At 43.7% G+C, this 23,580-nt stretch overlaps 1 protein-coding gene across 1 annotated transcript in view; it reads left to right on the top strand.

Annotated features, from left to right (window-relative positions):
* The window catches only part of LOC142577945 (cytochrome P450 4V2-like), a 64,294-nt gene that overhangs the window by 29,042 nt on the left and 11,672 nt on the right, over nt 1-23,580 (top strand). Inside the window, exons 4-8 of the mRNA XM_075687383.1 lie at nt 4,143-4,342; nt 10,648-10,717; nt 11,282-11,408; nt 14,391-14,606; nt 22,573-22,746. Coding sequence (XP_075543498.1) covers nt 4,143-4,342; nt 10,648-10,717; nt 11,282-11,408; nt 14,391-14,606; nt 22,573-22,746 — 787 coding nt within the window. The remainder of the gene's footprint in view (nt 1-4,142; nt 4,343-10,647; nt 10,718-11,281; nt 11,409-14,390; nt 14,607-22,572; nt 22,747-23,580) is intronic.

Raw genomic sequence — 23,580 nt, 5'->3', positions numbered from 1 at the left:
AGGGAGGATATAAAATTTAAGCGGCTTTTTTTTTGCTTCTTCTCAGGGTGCTTCAATTCAATGATGCTAGACAGATGAGACGTAACGTTCTCCACTTCTTATGTAGATATTGTAAACGAACCCAGTACTCTTCGTTCTGCATAAGAACACGTTCCTCCCTTCAACAACATCCTTAGCGTGAATAAGTCGGCATGGGCTAGCTACCCCTTTTTACATGCCCGACCCGAACACTTAGGCTATACATAGTCATAATCATAAATATCAGTACTCACACGCCGTCATAAGGCATTCTCGTACATGCCCCCATAGGACCTCATCTATACCTATGGAGTGCCTCGTGTCGCGCGTCACAGACAGACGGACGCACATTTCCGAGAAACGTAGCCCTAGAATGCTTACGCATCAAAGAAAGTTCGGCAGCATGTTACACTCACGTAACACGTGAAGGCGAAAGCCTGCTGCACACGTGGTAATGCACTGACCTATACGATTGGAGGGGTCAGTCTTCTTGCAAGACATAACGAGTCGCAGTGTGAAGTAAAAGTATGGCGACCTCATCAACGACACATGCAAGTACCTGATGCACTACCTACAGGTTATTTCGTTCTTTCTTTCGTTCCTTCCTTCTTTCTTTCGTTTCTTTATTCATATTCAGCCATTGCATCGTTGCTTGCTACGGGGGTACGAGCCATTACTGATGATGATATTTCTTGCTTCACTGGACTAGACGCCGCTTTTCTCAGGTATGAGCCATTCCAATTTATTTTAAAAAATATAATAACAGTTCCTTCACCACCCAATTTATGACCAATCCTCCAGAGGGGGTTTCGCCATTTCATTAGAAAAACAAGCCACTTAAGGCTCTCGCCTCAATATATGTGGAGAGCTGATTCAATGAAATGAACAAGGTCAGAAACAGTGGATGAGAAGAAAGAAATAGAATTGAGCTAACGCAATGCATGCAATCAATATACCTGCAACGGTTTCCAGCTCTATCAATGTATGTAAAGTCGCATCAATGCGAGCAAGTCATGGAAGCACAGAAAGAAACAAAATCAAGGACCATAATATTGACTGAGTAAAGAGCGAGGCATCTAGAACAGGTTGTTTCATAGTGCATGTACGACCAATGTACACTGCACAGCTTTTTGAGTAAACAAGTTCTGGGCCAAATTTACAGAGCTATTTTTATTCAATTGCTTTTTGCCATTGGATGGCCACGTTCGCTAATAGTTTGTTCAGCTTCGGGATTGACTGCAGTTTGTCTTAACAAGGCAAGCTGAGCGAGTTGGTGATTGAACATGCTCCTATGGGTGGTCAGCGCAACCCGGACGAAAGACAAGTCCGGATTGCGCTGCCCACCCATAGGAACATGAAATTTGTCATTGCCAACAATTCTAGCGTGAGAGATTTTTGTCAATACGGGACCTGGTTTACACGATCAGACATTTTTTTTCTCTTATCACTCGAAACAAATTCTTTTGGTGTTCACGTAACAAGGGCTCTGGGCCTGTACCACAATCTCCCTCTGACGTAGGGATTCTTCCTCATTGGCCTGTATTAGCACACCCGCCACTAATGATAGCCGTCCCCATGATAACGAGCCTACCGCGGCCAAGATTGCCAATGGATGGCATTTACGTAAGCGAAATTTTGCGAATATGGGACCTCGGCCCATATTTAGAGGAACCTCTCCCGCTATATAATAATTCGTAAGAGAAAATTTCAGCAAATCTTGAGGCTGGACACATTACTAGCGAAGGAGGCCGTTCTAGCGAAGGCGGCCGGAATTTACAGAGCGAGCTGTGTAAATTCAATCCCTGATTTACCACGAAGGGCTGCGATGATATGCCACGATCACTGACACGTGAAACTGGGAAGTAGCTTCGCTAGATTTTGGGAAACTAGTTCTGAGTGGTGCGAATGGTTTTCGCCTGATTGCAAGCTATTCCTTGTTTTTTTCTTTTTTTTTGATATGGAACTAATAAGACCTCGTGTGAAATGGCTAAAATCGGATGGGGCTACAACACTAACTATCGAAATAAAATAATTGATATGCTTTTCCAAATACAAAAGCCGAGGACTGTAGCGACGCTGCTATCTAGTACTTTATTTTCCCGTAGTTCTCGTAGAGTCAATCGAGATTTCAACTTCTCCGACATGCTCCTTGGTGACGCTAGGCCAAACAGTCACCATAAACTTGTTTCTAAATTAATTTTTCTAATTAGCAGTGATGTATTGTCTAATGACACAGTCAATTTATTATTTCTTCTGTTTTACGCGTACGTTTTCTTTTAATAGCCAACAAAAACGCTGTGCGTGCCATCATAATGTAGTTACTCTCCATCCCTAATAGATGGTGTGAAGGATTTTTAGGCTATGTGAAAAGTGATCCAAATGATAGCAAGAATGAAAATATCTTATTATCAGACTAAAATTACACATGTTGAACAACGTCAAGTTGGAATCGCACTTCATTGCAGCCAGTGCCAAACCTGCTGATGCGTGAAAGTAGATATACTTGGAATGTTTCTGCAAAGATTTCACGTAATTTTGACGTAAATAAATAAAGCAGCATTTTTTTTCTTTGGCAGCGCGCAACCAATGCCAGTGGCCATCATACGTAAATTGTGGGATAATCACTGAAAACGCGTCAGGCTTAAAAGTTAACTAGTTCTTCTTTAAGGCAGATGACGCCATTGCAGAATCGAAGCTGGTCCGGGGTTAAGGCATGTCTACTTAGAAGAAATACTGAAACTACAACCATGTTTCTGATATTTGTCTTCAAAGTCGGTCTCTAGATACGTACGTTGATACCCCACATAGTTTTTTTTTTTTCGCACTGAGTAAGCAAGCCTTTGTGTGATGAATTATACATAGAATGTCAATGGCCATTTTGCCGCAAGATCTGAGACTGACATCCCGAAACTGGCGTTAGTCTCGGGTTATTACTAAACAGGCATGCTTTGGACACTGAGTGTCATTAAATTAACCCTGCGAAGTGTCAGTTACGGTAAATAATAAAATTGTTGATTAGCAAGGAATAGTTCATTAAGAAGGTTAATATTTGATTATGCCAACATTTGTGTTGTCCACCGCAGCTAATATTGTGTCATAGCAGAAAAAGAACAGGCCAGCCCCTTTATGATTGCTGCATTGTTAGTAATAATTCCAGCCGCAGCGGTGCTACAGAGTACGAAACCGCGGGCTCGGCTTCCGGCCGCAGCGACGTTAGGCCGCTCGGGGAGACCATCGCAAAGCGCTGTATGGTATAAATGAACAGATGACTCGATGGAGATTCCGCCAGCACAGCTGTCAAACACGCAGATGTGGGCTCAATAGCCAAGCTATTCGTTCAAATCACCCGTGTGTGGCAACCATTGAATTTGGAAAGCCGCACTCTCGAGTTTGCGTTTGGCGACATAGAGTCTCAAGAAGCCTTCCACTTTTCAGAGCTAGCACAAAATGTCTCTCTTGATAGAAACGTTTCCGGAGAGATTTTAATGCCCCCTCCCCCCAACACAGCCGACCAGCTCGACTACGCAGAAACTTCCGATGCAAGCGGTGTCTTTCTGAAGCCTTGCGCGCAACACATGCACGGTCACAAGATAAAGTGACCTGCCAGTTAGGTAGTCACAACTCCAGGTGTGTATACGGCCGCCAGTTCCGATTTACTTTGATGCCGTAAGAATAGGCGACCGACAAAGTGATGGCGAAGGGCAAACTGCACTCACGAAAGTGAATTTTCGGAATACGTGCCATGGTGAAGTTTCCAAGCAGGTGCTCATGCGCACTTGTATACCAGTTCAACGGGCAAAGCAGCCACGCGCACGGAGCTCGTGTTAGAAACGTCTACAGGAAATGAAAATCGGTGCGCGCACGGTGACCGTAGGGTGCACCTCGCGTTTTTGTCCGAGGCATTAGATTCTCTCAGCTGACGCCCATGCGCGCAAAGGGTGGCACACTCGCTCGAACGGTTCAGTCGGAGAAGACTGGCGTCCAAGGTTCTGTCGCCATTCAAGCACACCTTCGATCCGACTAAAATTGTCACAGCAGAATATGTACCGCCTGGCCTGCAGTAAGTAAGCGCAAACGCAACGCTTAATGCTTTTTTCTTTCTTTTTTTGTTGCATTCCTACCAGTACCGGTGACATATGGCGATTCAAGCGGCGCTTGTTCACGCCGGCGTTCCACTTTCGGGTGCTGGAGAACTACATATGCCACTTCAACGAGAACGGCAACGTCCTCATCAAGAAACTCGAGAAGCACATCGACGAGAAGCCCAACGAGGCACTGGCCACCTTCCCGCTCATGCAGCACCTGACGCTAGACATCATCGGCCGTAAGTATTTCACCACTGCGATATTAGTGGCATGCAGCGCTTATACAGTGTGTTTCAAAGACGGGTGCCTCGGTTTAATGTAAATGGCGGATTGGACAAAAATGACATTTACTGACAACATATCGGCAGCGTAGTTAATCATTTAAAATTTTCGCTAAATGAATGTATAATTTATGATTCAAGGGGCCTATTGTAATTGCAGGATTGAAGTCAGGAACTATGGGAAGCAGAATGATTTTAATAGAATGTTTGCGGTAACAACAGTTCCCCGAAATACACACTCAGCATGACCTGTGAAGTGCATTGCTGCTCGAGTTAATATTTCTCCGTACTGTATTTCCCAGCATCGCGGACTCATATTGAGTGTAATAACAACATATTTTGCTGAAAATGCTTAGTAGCTAATTCTCGGACCTAGTGGAATGGCACAATTGCAAGCGAAATATTTTGCTTTGAGTACTAGCAGATAAGTTCTGCGATTACAATATGTCCCCTATGGTAATCAATACGAAAAGTAGATTAGCAAGTCTTGTTGTTTATTAATTGCATGGGCGATTGTCTCGCAAATTATAATGTCTCCAGCCACTAGCTTTGAAACATTTTCACTAAAAGCTATGTATTGCCTCGAGTCTTTAATACCTTGGAGGCTGTCATCGCAGGAACACTTGGCATGCGCGTCGTTCTATGACTAAACGGGAGAGTGATTTAGGCTAATGCCGGGTCCCGCGCGAATGATAGTAATCGTGTATGGCGCGCGCTACACACTCGAAAATTGCGCAGCGCCTATAGTCTAATCTTATCCCTTGACTGGCTCAGGCCCTCCGCGATAGTGCGCGAGCTCACCAAGGCTTTCCTTCTCCTCCCTCTCGCTATCTTATCTTTCTGTTCCCTCTTTCCTGTCCCCCAGAGTAGGGTAGCCAACCAGACGCATTCCTTGTTAACATCCCTGCCTTCTCTCTTTATTTCTTACTCCTCCTCAACAATAAGAATAGTCAACCTTGTGCATATTTTGTTTTATTTTTAAAGCAACACGCACTATAATTCCTTGTCGGTAACGCTATGAGCCGCTTATGTGCTCATGGTATTCCTAGCATGAATGTGCCTGCCTCGCAGCATTAAAAAAGAAAAGAAAATCTGCCCAAGACTGAAGACAATTATTGTCATGTTATAGTAGCACAGCCCACCACAAAAAAGTATAGGCCACTCGGCTGTTGACCGCAATGATTGACTGGCCATTACTGTTTCTTTTATTTAGCACTGAGCAGTACACCTTAACGAGGGTAAAATTGTGAAGAATGTAGTTGTCTATCGTAGTCGTTTGAAATGTGTCGTTGCGTCCGACCATTGAATAATTAATAATGGCTAAGTTATAAAGCTATACCACTCAGTAGCCGAGGTGTCTAAATGCTACAAGGAGCGAGAAAGAAGGGCAGGAATTAAGTTCTTTTAAAAGCTCTGCTTCAGATGGATCTCCCCATCTTTCTGCCTTCACAGGCCGAGAGAAAACGTTCCAGTGGTAACTGTCCTTCCTTCCTTCCTGCTCGAATTTGTGGCAGCGAACCAAAATTCTCGCGGAGTTCAATTCTATGCCTATCAAAAAATATATCATACGACAGACATCCTAGAATCTCATTTGATGACATGAGGACAGTTATAGAACATATGCGTTAGATAAATGATAGAGATATGCTTTGCTCGTTGATTTATAACACTTTGTGACGGTAACCTTGGTCATTACGTGATTATATAGTTCGTAATTTACTTCAGCTATACGTATTCAACAATTTAGAATAAAACTTAATAGCGGCCAGGATAGTCAGTTGGTTACAAAACACAGCTCTTTTCTCTCTATTGTTTTAAATTCGAGCTGAACGCTGAATTATTTCGGGCCATTTTCAGCGTATTCATAGGTAATCCTTAGCATAGATTTTGTCGGGAAGGATAAAAACCGTGAAAGGGCGAAAAAAATATATATACATGTAACAAATTTTAAGACATTGGGGTCTGCTTGAATAAGGCAATTAATCATGAAAAAGAAACTAGCCTACGCATTTTGTAATTATGTAATTTTAACGTGTCATGAGTTCAATTCGTTCGACGTTTAGAGCAGAACTAGCATGCTTAAATGAGAGAAACGATCATGGGGTTTTACGTACTACACTCACAATATGCCTAGAGAAAAGGTGCAGCCGGGAATTTGCATCGATTATGACCGCGTTCAGTTCTTTAGCGTAGGCCTAAAACAAGGTATACCACCGTTTTTGCATTCGGGCCCTGTCGGAATGAACCCGCCACAGCCAGGCATCGAACCGTCGACCTCTTCTTCAGAAGCAGAATGGCATAGCCACTGAGCCGCAGTTGGAGGTGAAGCTTTAATTAATATGCTACTAAGCGCAATTGCGCGCCTAATTCGAACCATAATTGATTGAGATGAGATTAACGCTTGGGTTTGAACAGCAATACATCAAATGACGCACAACTGATAGACGAAGAACGTGAACGAAAGGAGAGAAAAGGCAATGAGATGTCAGGAGAGGAGCGCAGCGAGAAATGTGGCTCAAGAGAAAGTGCGAAGCTCCGAACACAAAGGCAGTTCGTTCTGAAATAGATCAAGATGGTCAAAATGACAGTAGTAAAGCTTTCGTAAATAATAATATTAATAATAATAATAATAATAATAATAATAATAATAATAATAAGCAGTCACTTATTTACCGTGCCCAAGAACAACCATGAGGTCTGAATGCTGGCGCACGCATACATTTAAAAAAAGAAAAAATAGGGAAATATAAGGAAAAAGAAGAATGAATAAAAAGAACAATGTTCAAAAGACGGTACGCACAGCAAAGCGCAAGGTTAATATAAAAGAAAAGGGAGGAGGATGGCAGTTGAATAATGTGTGAAACTCTGACACAACAACGCAAAGGTCGGAAAAGAACAATGACAGATAGTTATGAAAGATTATTGAGATCGTGAAAATAAGCGTCATAACGACTCTGTCATTCCGGGGACGGTTGAGTGTTGGTGATGACAGGCAGAAACATGGAAAGCTCTCTCTTCTCTGGTGATCTTGCGCGGAATACGAAACATGATACAACTCAGCAGCTCAGGGCAGGTGAGAATACCGTGAAGGAGTTTCAAAAGAAACAAAAGGTCAGCGCGATTGCATTGGCAGCGAAGTAAGGGAATGCCAATAATCCAACAGTGCCAGAACAAGGTCCAGTATCCGTGTTAGCAAGCCGGTAATGATATATGATTAGAAACTTTTTCCGGACCCGATCTATAATGTCAGTGCCATTCCAGACAACCAGGTTATAATAATAATAATAATAATAATAATAATAATAATAATAATAATAATAATAATAATAATAATAATAATAATAATAATAATAATAATAATAATAATACAGCTTTAACTCCACAGCAGCGTATGAACGGCATTCCCGCCAATCTGTATAGTTACATCTGTCCTCCATAATCCTAATAAGTAATACTGAAAGAAGGCTATTTAGTTACTCGGGAGAGAGGAAGATATTTAAGCATAAATTTCTAGAGCCAAAGGAAGTGAATTCACAAAGATTTTCCTTCTTAAGTGTGTTTCGCCCCTAACAGGCCACCTTCGCTAATGATGTGCCCAGTATCACGTTTGGCAGCCATCTGCTCTTCCAAAAAAAAAAAATTCAGTAACTCAAGAAGTTGTTTTCTTTGTGAATACGGTCTTCATTCTTATCACATGTTTCAAGAATTATAAAAAAAATTTTTACTTTCAAAATCGTGCGCCTTGCCAGCTTTGAAGGTGAGTCGCCAGCCCCTGGTCGTAACCGTCATGTTTCCTGCAATTAGCGCATTGCACACCATTCTTCGCGGTTTCCCCAGTCAGGAATAGAATAATTGGATTGGATTCGATTGGAGAAACTTTATTTATGCCTGCAGTTGGGCGCTCGCGCGCCCCGACGAGGGCCTACGTCATCCTCGAAGGTGCCGTTACTCGGCGCGGGTCTCCGCTCGCCGTTGCCGGCTCGCTGGGTCCGTGCCTTTCGAGCGCCTCGAGGACCTGCTGGACGGCCCAGAGCTGATCGTCTCGGTCGTAGCTCTTCGCGGCTGCCTCGAGCCGCGGTGGGAGTGTTCTTGAGTTAGCGTCCTCTGGATATTTAATGCAGTCCCACAAGATGTGCGTGTAGTCTGCGGTCTCCCTCCGGCAGACTCTGCACATATCGGTCGGATATGTCTCGGGGTACATGCGATTCAACAGTTTCGGGCTCGGTAGTGATCCGGTCTGGAGCTGTCTCAGTACTACCGCCTCCGCTCGACTCAGTCTCGGGTGCGGGGGTGGAAGAGTCCTGCGAGCCAAGCGGTAGGCCTTCGTGATTTCATTGTAATCCGTCATGCGGTCCTTGGTTCCGAACCACGTCGGACGGTCTTTCGCCGGGGCGCGGTTGGTTAGCGCTCGCGCCGCGGCGTGTGCCGTCTCGTTATGGTTCTCATTGCGTTCCGACGCGTCGCCCGCGTGCGCCGGGAACCACTTGAGTCGTACTTTTCGTTCGTCTAGTTTTAGCGCCCGCAGTACGCGCTCAGCCTCCCTGCAGATTTGCCCTTTGGCGAAGTTTCGCACCGCCTGTCTTGAGTCACTCAGCACCGTGTGGCAGTCTGCGTCGGCGATGGCCAGGGCGATGGCTACCTCCTCCGCTTGCTCCGCTTCGGTGCTTCTCACGCTCGCTGCCGTCCTCGTGGCGCCGGTTGACGCCTCTATGACGACCGCTGCGAAGGCGTTCCGTTGGTATTCGGCCGCGTCCACGTACCGCGCGTGTTCGTCGTTGGCATGCTGGTCGATGAGAGCCTTGGCCCTCGCCGCTCTTCTTCCCTTGTTGAACTCGGGATTCATGTTCCTCGGTATGGGGTCGATTCTGGTCTGGCGTCGGACCTCTTCGGGGACGGGGAGCTTCATCTCCACCTCGTTCGAGCGTCTTATTCCCAGATCATCCAGTATCTTCCTCCCGGCTTTGGTCATGGACAGCCGCTCCAGTTGAGAGGTCCGTTGCGCTTCGGCTATTTCTTCGAGCGTATTGTGTAGCCCGAGTTGTAACAAGCGGGCCGTGCTTGTGGACTCTAACAGGCCCAGCGCTGTCTTGTACGCTCTTCTGATGAGCACGTTGATTTTGTTTCGTTCGTGTTGCAGCCATCTGTGGTAGGCTGCAACGTACGCGACGTGGCCGATGATGAAAGATTGGACGAGCCTAATTAGGCTCTCCTCTCTCATGCCAGCCTTTCTGGAAGTGACTCGTTTGAGGAGTCGAATCGCGTTGGCTGTTTTTGCCTTGAGACGGGTGATGGTTTCGCCGTTCCTTCCGTGCTTTTCGATGACCATGCCTAGGATCCTAATTTTGCCGACCTCGGGGATTACGTTGCCGGATTTGGTCACGATTCTGATTTTTTCGTTTTTCGCGTTGTCTAGTCTTGCCTCTGCTGTATTTGGTCGGGGGGAGTATGAGAAGCTCCGATTTGCTCGGCGAACATCTCAGTCCGGTGCCTTCCAGCCAGTGCCGAATATGTCGCGACCACAGCCATCGTAGGAGGAGGAGCAACTACAGGTTCAAGCGCTTGCTTCTCATCTGCAGGCACAAGCTGCAGAGGCTGCCACTGTTCTCCCATTCGGTTGGTGACCCTTGCTGTTATGTTAAGCCCTCCCCCCCCCCCCACAAAAAGAAATGCTGTTCTTGCTGTTTGAATTGAGTTGTGAGGTTTAAAGTCCCAAAACTGGAAACGTGATTTGAGGGGTGCCGTAGCGAAGTATTTTAACAACCTGTGGTTCTTTAGCGCGTACCCACAGCGCGGCAGACTAGCGTCTCTTTTTTTTTAATTCGGCCTCCATTATAAATGCAACCTCTGCGGCCAAGAATCGAACCTGCGAACTCGTGCTCACCAGCGCGGGTGTTTTAGGTCTTCCGCCATTGCGTGTTTGAGGAAACGTGGCAAGCGTAAAATTTTGCGTATGTTTGATTGCTAAAATAATGATTATTCCATTCTAACAACGTCGTTACCTCGTTACATAACGAATACCAACTTGCGTGAGAGGACAACGCATTAGTTTTGTCGTTGGTGTTGTCGCCGTCGTCGCTCTTGTGAAACTTTAATCAAATTTGAGTACAATATGTTTGTGCAAAAAGTACGAGAACCTAACCCTCGTACTCACTATCCATAGTTTCACATCAGTATCCTTGACCCATGTATTTGGGATGTCCGCGCTTTGTTCCGTAGCACCGTTATTTCACACATGAACACAGCGACAACTGTTTCTTCCACAGGAGTTTCCATGGGAACAATCCTGGGCATGCAGACTGACACAGGGAACCCCTTCGGGAAAAACCTCAACAGGTAATTTGCTTTCTAATCCTCGAACTGTGCCAAAGTTCACAAACTTCAAGACGGCGTAATAACGACCTCCCAGTTACCCAAAAAGTGCTAAATGGGAAAAAAACTTCTAAACGACAAGCATTCGTTTCTAAAACCATATTCTCTAAGTACGTAATATCGATGAACACAATCAAACCTAGAAATCTCCACTTAGAAGATCGTGTGAATAATTTTTCACTCGAACGAAGGGCCAAATTCACAATGCTTTTCGTCCGTAAGTCCTGCTTGTCATTCGTCGGCCATATTTCCTATTTTGTCTAACGTAACAATTGTCTCATATCTACTCTCACGGACAGTTCTAGCGTTCTAGCGCGCCGGTCTAATTTTTCTTTTATGAGTACGGCTCCAAAATTGCTGCTCATCATTGGGTTAATTGCTGTTTATTTTTTAAGTCAAATTCGTTAAGACTAACGTCTTACCATAAATTGCATGCTTCTCTCAATTAACAACCCCTAATACTACCTCAGTAAATAAGCACGGAGCTTTAGATATTGCCTTATGGCAGTAATTTTGTATTATTTTCAGATTATCCTTTATGATCGTCTTGCGGGGCTTCAGGCCATGGATGTGGATACAGCAAATATACGACCTCACGTATGAAGGAAAAGTTTTTAGGGAGACCCTTCTTGACATGGAGAAATTTAGCATGTCGGTGAGTTTCCTTATAACGGGCATAAGCTGCTGTTAGTGTGGCCGTGAAACCTACGTGGTGGCCCACGTGGACTACTGGAAGTGCTCGGTTTTCAATCAATCAAGTGTGTTATTTTGGGGAGTCGCCTCACTTTGCTCACTCTACCTATCTCATTTTGCCCCTACCTGGAGCAAAATGAGATATCCTCGGCTTTTTAAAAATAACCTTTACTGCTTGTGTTAATTGCTGCGCTACAATTTTTCCTAATAAGGAAAGCAATGAACAAAGCAGCAATATGATTGGAACAACAGCTTTAAACAGCGTGAAAGAACACGCAGCGAAAAAACAAAAGCCCCAGGACAGAACACTGTTCAGTGGTTCTTTCCCTGCGTCCTGTGTCGTGCTATTGAAAGCTGTTTTTTAACAAGATGTACTAATCAGCCCAAATGAACACGCTGTTAATATGATACCATATTTTTCTCATTTAAAAACATAAACAAAAAAACAGCATCAATTCAAAAATTTCTGTCTCATTTTACCCCGTCTTAGCCTATGACTTGCAACTGCAAAATATTCCCTGGTTTTGCTATTTGGTTCCGTTTTTAGACAGAAATTATAGTGGCATTCAAGCAGCGGCCGTATGTAGGCGTCGGGCTCCAGAATAGTATATATATATATATATATATATATATATATATATATATATATATATATATATATATATATATATATATATATATATATATATATATATATATATATATGGACACCTATAACCCGCTTAGGACAGTGAAAGAAGAGAAATGCAACGATAGGAATAGCACTGAGCAGACAGAGCCCCTTCAACCCCCCCCCCCCCTTTTCCCTTTGGTAAAGGGAGCAGCAGCATGGTGCCACCTGCGCTTGAAAAAGGTTACGGGTGCCTGCGTAACGTCATGCTCCCTCCAAGTTTCTTTGACACCAAGCGTGTTGAATTAGTAAGCGAAAGTCTACTGCAACCTTTACTACCAGGTTTACTTCGTGAAGTATTATAATACCTTGCGTTTGCTGTGAATACCTCACCTTTGAGGCACAACTGTGATTTTTTTTCAGGTTGCCAGAAACGTACCAGTGAAGCGAGTATTCGCTATCACGGTAGGCTTTCTCGGAAGACGATAAATATGCATGAGGAACACATTGTGTTGAATATTAAAATCAAGGTGAACTTTTAATTTTCAAGAGAATAGGCGAAAATTCACCTTGAGTTGTTTAAATCATGGAACATGTGCATCGCGTAGCATCTCATAGACATGATGATTTAGGTGGGCATTGAGCCACCTTCCTTTATCCGAGAAAGACTAGGCAGACAAAATGGTAACGCGGGTCCACGAATACACCGCCATGCATCATTTATACTCTGTTTAGTTATGATGTCCTGACACATCTTGAAGGAACTTCCCACTCAATGATCTATGACAATATTTGGCAATACAGCGAAAATACTAATTCTATATGCAAAATCCTGAAGTAAAATTCAGATTTTCTGTTAACTTGCCGAGAGACGTGGTAACTGTTTCATCGACTCAGGTTAGGTGTTGCCTAAACTAACTACTTCCAACGTAAAATTGGGCGTACCGAATGCTAATTATGTATTTGTGGTGAACCAGATGAGGACATATCACGTGTGCTATGTCTGCTTTATGCCCCGTAGAGGCTAGAACTGTGCGTCAACCTTGCAATTTGGAGGGATACGCTCTCTTTAGAGGCCGGACTGTGGCCTTCTCGAAACGTTTCAATTGTGTACATTATGTGTTGTGCGGAACTTATCCAACTCATCTATTTGACCGACAGCGGGGGAACGAATGATGTCTAACACTGGAGCCAAAATTTCGTTACAGAGACTCGTCTTCCTCAAGGCTTTTTTTTTTCTTTTGTCTTCGTCAGGCCAATAACAACAAGGTTTTGCCCCGACGGAGGACTCCTCCCATTGTAGAAATGTTTTCTCTATTCTGAGTCATACCTTGACCGGCCAGTGTTGATCAGGGCCTGTATTCACAAAAACCTCTTATGATAGAATTGTTCATGAGAGAAAATTTCAGCCAATCCTGATGCTGTACATATTATTAACGAAGTGCGACCGGCCAATGAAAAAGAACACTTGCGAACGACAAGCTTTGTGAATTGGTCCCCAGAAGTCTCTATCTTCTTGTGAAACTGAAACTGTCTTGTTTGTATCCTCGAGCCATTTTTTTCTTTCTTATTTACCCGCTGCGTGTAACTTAGTCATTATGGCATTGCGCTGCTGAACTCGGGGTTGCGAGTTCGATTCCAGCTTCGGTGGCCGCAATCCGATGGGAGCGGAATCGAAAAAACGCTCGTGTTTAGGTTTAGGTGCACGTTAAAAGACACCAATAGGATAAGGTTACTCCGGAGTTCCCCACTAGGGTGTCTGTCATAATGTGATCGTGGTTTTTGGCACGTAAGATCCCGGGACTAAATTTTTTAATGTTTCTTTCTGATTTACATCAGGTTCATTACTTCAGGTACTATTGTCACTCATAAAGCCTTAGCATAATAATAATAATAATATTTGGGGTTTTACTTGCCAAAACCACTTTCTGATTATGAGGCACGCCGTAGTGGAGGACTCCGGAAATTTTGACCACCTGGGGTTCTTTAACGTGCACCTAAATCTAAGCACACGAGTGTTTTCGCATTTCGCCCCCATTGAAATGCGGCCGCCGTGGCCGGGATTCGATCCCGCGACCTCGTGCTCAGCAGCCCAACACCATAGCCACTGAGCAACCGCGGCGGGTGAAAGCCTTAGCATATGTTGAAGTAAAACTGCAGTGAAATTAAGATTACAAATAAATGGTAAAAACTGTACCCATATATTGGCCCAATTTTTTTGAATTGTGGCCAATTTCGCACTGTGTGCAACACTTAAGACACTCTACTTAGCCTGTTGTAAGAGCTCCCCAATGCTTTCACACCAACGTGTCGCTTTCTTTTGTTTCCGCTCAGGTGATGCAACAGCGTAAAGAAAAACTGCAAGAGATGGAACTGAACAACGAAGAAGAGGAGGGTGATGGGGATGAGCAAGATGAGGAGGGCGAGGCCTACAGCAAACCCATCGGAAAGGAGTCCATCGTCCTCGACTACCTACTGAAGAAGCATCTCGAAGAGAGCAGTTATACCATCGACGAGGTCAAGAAGGACATAGACACCATAATATTCGGAGTATGTTGTGAGACTGTCTATTACTTTCGTAATGGTATAGCATATACTTATATTGAAGAATTCTCTACGGTATACGTTGACTATGAAGTTTTGGTTGTTAAATCAAATGGTATAATTGTAGTTTTAATTTACAGGCCTCCCTCCGGAAAGATGGGCAACTTTTTGTCGTATATAGGGGATACACTCCAGTGCATTGCTAACACTAACAACTCGCTTGTTGCACTCGGCTATTTTAACATTGACATGAAATCAGGTAGTGTGGCGTCTAGATACCTATCTGATGGTTGGTCAAGTTATAATTGTGAGAATGTAATTACGGCACCGACAAGAATAACTGAAAATAGTGAAACTAGTATTGACTTGTGTTTCACGGATTTTCTATGCTCTGATGTTATTTCTGGTGTACTAGCTTCTGTGACCATCTTCCATTTTTTGTCATCCTACCTATCCATAAACATGAGTTAAATAATTCAACACAGCATTCTTGTTAAAGAAATATACTGAGAAAACACTGAGCCATTTTTACGAATTAGCCCTTCAGTTGGACTGGTATGAAGTATACAAGGGAATAAACCCCAGCCTTTGTTACGATATATTCCTGAAAAAAAATTTAGCGATATACGAAATTGCATTCTCACTGACTCGTCGTACGAAACATAAAAGGTCGAGAAAGCCCTGGATAACTATGGAACTATGCAAAAGAATTGTTCAGAAACACAAACTTTTCGCCAGGTTTTTACAAAGTAGAGATTTAAACTTATTTTATACTTTCAATATAACGAAAAATAAACTAAGTTCTGACTTAAAGAAAGCTAAGCAAGAATAATATACCGAGATGTTTTTTTGAGAAACATACCCATAGGGTGTTCGGAAGCCAATCCATCAATACCAGACGAGATCAGAATCGAAGGAACGGTTTATAGCGGTGCCTCTTTGCCAAATAAATTTAACTATTACTTTCTAACTGTATGTGCTAATAACAATGTCACCTCTACCGGTCCAGACCCTACTAACTATCTGCTTAATTGTTCGGTAAGTTCATTCTATCTCGAGCCGACGACGCCATATGAGATACAGAAGTACGGGTCACAACTAAAAAAATAATTCTTCTACTGGAACTGACGATATTAAAGCAGAAGCAGTGAAAACTATAACTAATGTAGTTGCACCCGTCCTGGTGCACATATGTAACCTAATGATAGAAAAAGGGATATTTCCGCAGCAATTAAGAACGGCAAGGGTGTGTGTCATTCACAAAGGCTGGAGTCACGATGACCTTGATAATTGCCGCCCAATCTCAGTTTTATCTGTCTTTTGCGAAAATTGCAGAAAATTTTATCAAGAACCGATTAATCTCTTACCTCACTAAAACATCAGAAATAATAATTGATCAGTATGGTTTCCAGAAAGGAAAATGCACTGAAATGGCACTTACCAAAATAAAAGACAAAATTATTAGTAATATTGAAAATAAGTTTATTACAGTTGGGTTTTTCCTGGACTTCAAAAAAGCGTTCGATTCTATTAAACATGAAATATTATTTCGTAAATTACCGTTTTATGGTATAAGAGGTATTGCTCTGGAGCTTATTAATAGCTGTTTATCGTCAAGAATACAGTGCACAGTTGCAAACGGTGTTCCATCTGCTTTTGGCACAATATGTACAGGTGTTCCACAGGGCTCCATTTTAGGGCCCTTACTTTTCCTACTTTATATTAATGATATTATTGATGTACCTAGTTCAGCGGATAGAGTTCTGTATGCAGATGACACTAACATATTTTTCTCCGGTATTGACTTCTTGAACACTATAGCAAATGCAAACAAATACTTGTCTGAACTATTATTATGGATAAATACCAATGAGCTTCAGCTAAATTTGAAAAAAATTTAGTGTTTAAACCTAAAAATAAAATTCTAACCTTCGAGCCTGTCCTCAGTTTCAGAGGGGAAAGCATTGAACGTGTGAGGTATACACGTTTTCTTGGCGTGGTCTTCAGTGAGCAGTTAACCTGTAAGGAGCATCTTATTTACTTGTGTTCCGAAATATCACGCTTAGTCGGACTAGGGCATAAATTAAGGCTTCTTCTACCAACCTGGCTAAAAAAACAACTATATTTTACCCTCATCCAGTCACTTCTCCATTAATGCTTATTTGTATGGGGTAGAACACATACAAACCTGAACTCCTTATTTATCTTACAAAAGAAAGCAATTAGAGCAATCGTTAATGTTCCCTTCACTTCGAGTACACGAAAATACTGGTGACCACAGGGCCTTTCTTAACATGTATAAGTTAATAACACTTCGACAGGCAATACAGGCTCATTGCCTGATCCACAGCAAACCTAACCTTAGCTTTTGTTCAGTTGCACAGCCTGATGCTGTTTATGAACTCCGATATGTCTCTCGCAGAACTCCTGAGGTTAGAACTAACTATGGGCTTCAGACTTTTGAACATGCCATTATAACTCTCTTTAATGACAACAAAGATATCGAAACGCTAACACACGAGTTCCCAAGTAAAATACTTTACAAAATAAAGAGTTCCGGATATATTACTTAAGTCATAACACACAACTTCGCCGTACTGTAGTCTTAACGTGGCAGATTATTTACAACATTGCTAGATAATGATGGTTTACTTATTTATTGATGTTTGTGTGCTCTCTTATTTCTTTTCACAGCTGTAAGTTCAAAAATTACTGTATCGAAACATTTATATACAGTACAGAATTGTGGATGTTCCTTTTTTGTGTGATGTTAATCTTACCTTAGAAGAAAGCTTGTCGTCTCAAAGCACTGTTTGTCAGCACCAGGAGGGTAGGCCTCGTCAGGCATATACAACCTTTAGCCTCCCTCCTGATGTGGCGATGTATGTTTGGATGCTATATATGAAATTGAAAAAGAGAATAAACTTCAAACTTGAAACTTGAAAAATTTTAAGCCGAACTCAAGCCACCATAAGACATAATGGGTTTGTTTTTCTTTGTAATCTATACATCTGTAAAAAAATTTCTCTGGCAGATCGCGCAATGGCACTTCATTTGGGCCCGCATTTACAAGAAGTTCTTACGCTATTATTTTTTTGTAAGAACAAATTGCAGCCAATCATGGCGCGGGACATATAATTAGCGAAGGCAGCCAGCCCATGGCAAAAAGCACTTACGAACAAACAGCGTTGTGAATTTCGGAGGCTATATTGCTTGAAAAGGGGACCAATACTTGCAAGACAATCAACAGCGGTAGAACAAGTGATGTCGCTGAAGCCAACGCATTGTCAAAGATGGGTGCTGACAAGGGCGATAAGAACAACTGCCGATTCACTGTGTTAACTCTTCGGATGAGGGTTCACTAGCGTGAAGTATCCCGAAATTATGCCCATGGGTTTTCCTCGCATGTGCTAACGCCAATGGAAGTTTCCTGCTTTTATCATCATCCACAGCCGTCGACGTGGCTCTAGATTGCCCTATGCCGATCTAGAAATTTGGTTCCAACAGTGGCGATCCTGCCTGCTTCATTTTACACAAGAAGTAATTTGCAAAGGCAGCGTTCATACGAATACGGTGCACAGGGCATGCTGCTGAAGAAGTATACAGAAGGCCGAGGGTCATTAAGGTGAATGGTAAGGTGGCCCCGTTCTAGCAAAACAGGAAGTCATATCACCGTGCGGTAAAGAATAGCGGTCAAGTCCAATCCCAATCTCGAGGGCTCTCAGCTCATAATGATGGTCCGGATGACATAGCATATATGAACAGCATTAAGTTTACCTAAATTCTCGGAAGCCAGTGACGCAAGAGTTGTGTTATTATCGCATTGGAGAGCGTAGGAGACAAAGCAGGACCCGATGTAGCTTATTCGGAGGTAGCATGTTCTGGGTCCCAGCTTTATATTGTTTCCTTTCTTTTCATCTTTTTGTTTACCCTTCCTCAATACTTTGCACGAAGCCACGTCTCAGCAATTGCTGAGATCGGCCACTCCACGGGTTGGATGATAAGAAAACAATGGAATGGGTCAAAAAGAATCGTTACGTAATACATTACCTGTAGTCGTGATCAGAATCAGGCCGTGCTAATATTCGTCTAAATTTAACACCCCTACACTATGTGTGCCCTCTACAGGGGTGATGACACCAAATTTACGAGAATAACTTATGCACTGCTTGTTAAACCGTGCACCCCCCTGCCCCCACAGCAAGATAACAAAATTTGAGTGCACGCAGTACAGCATAAACTTTGTATTTGAATTTTTAATGTCGCAGTTCAACCGTAAAGCAGTCTGGCTACACTGAGGGGTGGCGAAATGAATGGGCACCCCTGGAAACGGCGCCCTCGGGTAACAGAAGCCTGTCTCACGAGCCATGCTTTTGTGTGCTGCGAACACGGGCAGTGATTGCATCAGCTGAAAGTGGGTCATGGCTGTCATGCGTCGTTTAACATGCACATGTGCGTCTCGGCGCGTCTCTGCAGTTTACTGCTGCTTTTTATCGCGCATGTTAAGGAATTGCATGCACAATTTAGCATCGACGCCATTGCTACGCCGTTGGGTGCTAGAACATGCGGAGACAGACGTCTGATGTAGTATCTACTTCAAAGACGAAGATGCCATAGCGGTGGCCCATCAGTTTCTCATGTCACACAGCCTTTCCAAAAGGGCGTTTGCTATCGATGAGAGGAGATGAGAGGCAGCGATTTCAAATTGAAATTTCCAGTAAATTTGTGCGCTTAGAGCCCTTTTTTTCGAGTGGGCATGTGTGTGGGAGGGAGGGCAGGGGCAAATTGAGCCCGCTACTCTCAGTTACAAATATAAAGTGGTCCCTGAAACGGATTGGACAATTTTTGTAGACGTGGAGGCTGCAGCTACAGTGAAACATTAGCTTCACAATTTAAGTGAAGCGCCTCATAGTAAGAGCGCTACGAACGATTACAAGTTACACTCCTCCATAACCATGCCTTTTTTTATCAACTCTATTGCCGAGTAATAGAGGCAAAGCTCTGCCTTCACTTGCTCTGCTTCATGATGTGACATCGTGCCGTCAATTTCCGGTTGCCTTGAAGCCAACGTGCGAAGCCTTTTCAACCTCTCGGCTAGCTGTATCGCCGTCCATGCGCAACGACAGCTATCGAAGCAGCGTGCGTTGCGAGCGTTCTGGTGTTCTGGTGCCGCCGAGCGTGTCCGGTATTCCGGTAACCGCAGGCGAGCTGGGCGTTTTCACGTATGGGTGGAGGCGTAAAATAAAGCCCCTCAATACAACTACCGCTGTGACGAAGGGGCTTTAACGTAAACGTGAGCGGCCTGAGCGGTCGGCACGGTGAAGCCGCCTGGTGGCGCAGAGCTTAACCAGCCAAACACAGAGCGGCTATTACTATAACCAAGTGTAAAACACTTTAAACATTTAAGAAGATAACATGTGCAGAAATACTCTCCTTCCGAACATTTACACCAGCAGCGAAGTAGCATACACTTGGTTACTGCTATCTTCGCTCTGTGTTTGTCTGGATTAGCTCTGGTGCCATCAGGTGGCGCACTGAGCAGCGGCCATTTACTTTTGCGCCTCCGCTCATCCGGTAAAACGCCCAGTTCGCTTGCGCTTGGTTTACGCGAATACCAGACACGCTCAAATTCCCCATTGTGGTAGTAATCCTTTGGCGTGAAGTGGCGACCGCAAACGCGTAGAGGCTGGTGCTGATCGGATACCGACAGCCCGATGCGCTGCAGCCCCTGCGCTCGCACGTTGCCTTGGATAGGGACATCATGTCGCAGCTTGACATGCCGCCGATCGCTAGATTTGCAGCCCACAACGTTACAAGGGCGGTCCATGGCGCTCGCGAAAAGAAAGCTCGAGACCAGCACTGACCGCGAAGTTCGTGTCAATACAGAGACGGTTATAACGTAAGCAGACGACATTTGCTGCGTGCCGCCAACGCTAGAATGTAGTGATAAATTGTCGTTGTGCATTCTCTTCCTCTTACTTTTTATAGAGAGAAATTAACCAACATTCCCACTGTTATGAACAACGCTTGTTTACCATAAGGATTGAAAAATTATGGATGATGCTACCTGGGTAGTCAATCAGATAGCTCGCTCAACTGACGTCAATAGGGCTAAGTACGTCAATTGGGACGACTGAAAACTGAAGGAAGCGGCGCCGCTACGATCGATGGCGATGCACATTTTTAGAACCTTATAATAAATTCGACGCTTTACGCCTAAATGAGTCACTTAATGATCGAAGGAGCTACCCTAACGACTTGGTACGTTTGTACAATATCATTGAAATCATTTCAGCGTCCCTTAAAGACTTCCTCTGTAGCTCTGAACTCCGCTGTGTTCTACAGGCATGAGCGAAATTTCCTGCAGGTTGTGGCTTTCAGATGTCTTCATGAAGGCAGTTTGCTTCCTCGTCAGAATGGCTAAAAGCGCTGCCTGCGATGTCCGCAACAGCGAAGTACGGTTCACTTCCTCTTGTACTACCGTCCTCGATTTGACGTTTGAGAAATCGCTCTCCTCTGTAATAATACGACTAGACGACGAACAACTAGTATCTAAGAAAAAGATAGACTTCATCATTCTTTGGGAACAATGCTTTGAGAGCGCTGTTACGTTTTTCTTTTTTTCTTTTTTCTCGGGGCTGACTGGACGTCAGTGTTCCCCGAGCGTACACCAGGGCCCGTATTGACAAAAAGATCTTACGCTAGAATGGTTCGTAAGAAAATAATACACCCAATCGTGATACTAGCGATAGTATTAACGGAGGCGGCCGATGTATGGCAGAGATCACTTACGAGCGAAAAATAATTGGGAATTTGGCCCTCGTGCAAAACTCACAATGTTTTTAGTTCGTAAATGATGCTTGCTATTGGTCGGCCACCTTCATTAATATTATGTCCAACATCCCGATTGGCTGGTATCTGCTCTAATCAACAGTCGTAGTGAGAGAACTTTATTACTGGTTCGGCTATAACTGTATTACCCACCCTTTATATGCGTCTGTTTTTTTTCTTGGTTTTTTTTTTTCGTCTTTTACCTCACTCTGATCCCTTCCCTCAGACTATAGCGCAGTCAATTAAGTTGCTCCTCTGGAGCCGAATCCAGAAAATTTTTCTTTCGTGAGGACAACCGCCCTCCCTAAATATATATGTTCAACATCAAGATTGGCTGAAATATGCTCTTACGAAGAATTCTAGCATTAGAATATTTTTTGTGAATACGGGCCCTGTTTCATCACTCGGTCTTTTCCCCTTTTTATTCTTTCTCTGATAAGACATTTTGATAGACGGCGTGGCAGCTTTCCTGCTTTGTTCGGCTACCATACCACAGCGGGCAATGTATTTCTGTAGTGGAGAATATGCGTGTGGTATGTGGGGGGGGGGGGGGCACAATATGAATCATACGATATTTGTTCCTCAAGCGAAAAACTGCTTGGTAATGTGTAATGCTTAACTGGTCCCTAATTCACAAAACATTTTCATCATAAATTCATAAAAGCGCTTCGCCATTAGCCGGCCACCTTTGCGAATATGTTCAATGCCCCAATTAGCCAGCAGCTAATCTCATGAATAGTTCGAGGTTAAGAGCATATTTGTCAATACGGGCTCTGCTAGTTTAGTCATAGGCATTACGTGATATCTCGGGGAAGGGGTAGGGGGGCGTTGTAAAGGGGCAATTTAGCGCCGTTCTGGCGACCTGCAAAGTAAAGTGCGTGAAGTATAAACTGCCAAACAGGAAAGTGGCTGCAAATACACCCTAGATGTCATCATGGAGCAATATGAGGCCCCAACTGTCGGCGTGCGCGTCGCTTGATTAGAAAAAAGTGCGCCAATCAATTGGCTAACGAAGACAAATTAATTTTTAGGGCGCCACGGCGAATGTTTCTTCTCCCCTTGCGTCCGCTTCGCACATATAGATTCGCCCACTCATTAGTTCCAGGAAGGTAAGATTACTTTAACTACTTTTTTAACGCAGGGAAACGACACGACCACATCTGCAATGAGCTGGGCTTTCTACCTCCTGGGACTCCACCCGGACAAGCAGGCCAAAGTGCACGCAGAGTTGGACGAAGTGTTCGGCACCGACCGTGACCGGGACGTCACTAAGGCTGACGTGAACCAGCTCAAATATCTTGAATGCTGTATCAAGGTGCGCACGCAGTACCAAACCCGTCCCGCGACAACGCCTTTAAGTAATACATATCTTATAAGCCAAAAAGTTTTTTTGAAATTCGTAAGAAGTAGCTAGATTCGTAAAGCTGTCCACAACACCATTCGGCTCTACACCATCATTATTCTGTTATTACAACTAAGGGGTGTACAAATGTTTGTAATAAGCTCAAATGTGATGCAGTGAAACGCTCACAGAAAATATTACAGGCCGTAGAAAGGCGTACCACGGATTTGACGTCGCCAGCTGACCTTGTCCACCTGGCGGTGCGAATGATTTCGTTCTTTGTGTAAAAAAGTTTTATTGTTCTTAAGAACACTGGTAGCGCTTGAAAAACATTTGATCAACCCAACAGCAGCATGCAGCTGCAAAGAAAACCCACAAGGATTTTTCTTAAACAAAGCTTTGTGGTTGACGAAAAATTTGTTTTTATCGGGGAAACGCCTTTCCCTGGTGGTCGCTCTAACGTCTCAGCTAACGAGCAGGGTAGCAGACGACACTGCGAGGCCGAATTTATTGACAACTCGAAATATAGAATTATTGAATAAACAAGTCAGTTCTGCTGAAATCCGCAAGGTCGAGGAAAAGACTTGGTTCTGGCTTTGACCCTTTGACCAGGAAGAAATTTTCGTAAAATGCGAAGTTCTGTTTCTAAAAAACCCATGTGGGGTTTCCTTTGTAGCTCCATACAAGGTGTGTGACAGTTGTCTTGAAACTTCCTCTACCTTGTGAATATCCGCAGAACTGACATTCTTAAGGTGAGGTGAAGAAAAGGACGACGATGTCTCCGAAGAAGACGAAAAGACAACGCAA

This window comes from Dermacentor variabilis, chromosome 1 (genome assembly GCF_050947875.1).
Source record: "Dermacentor variabilis isolate Ectoservices chromosome 1, ASM5094787v1, whole genome shotgun sequence".
NCBI lineage: Eukaryota > Metazoa > Arthropoda > Arachnida > Ixodida > Ixodidae > Dermacentor > Dermacentor variabilis.
Note: the sequence above shows the minus strand (reverse complement) of the source record. Positions and strands in the feature narration are given on the sequence as shown.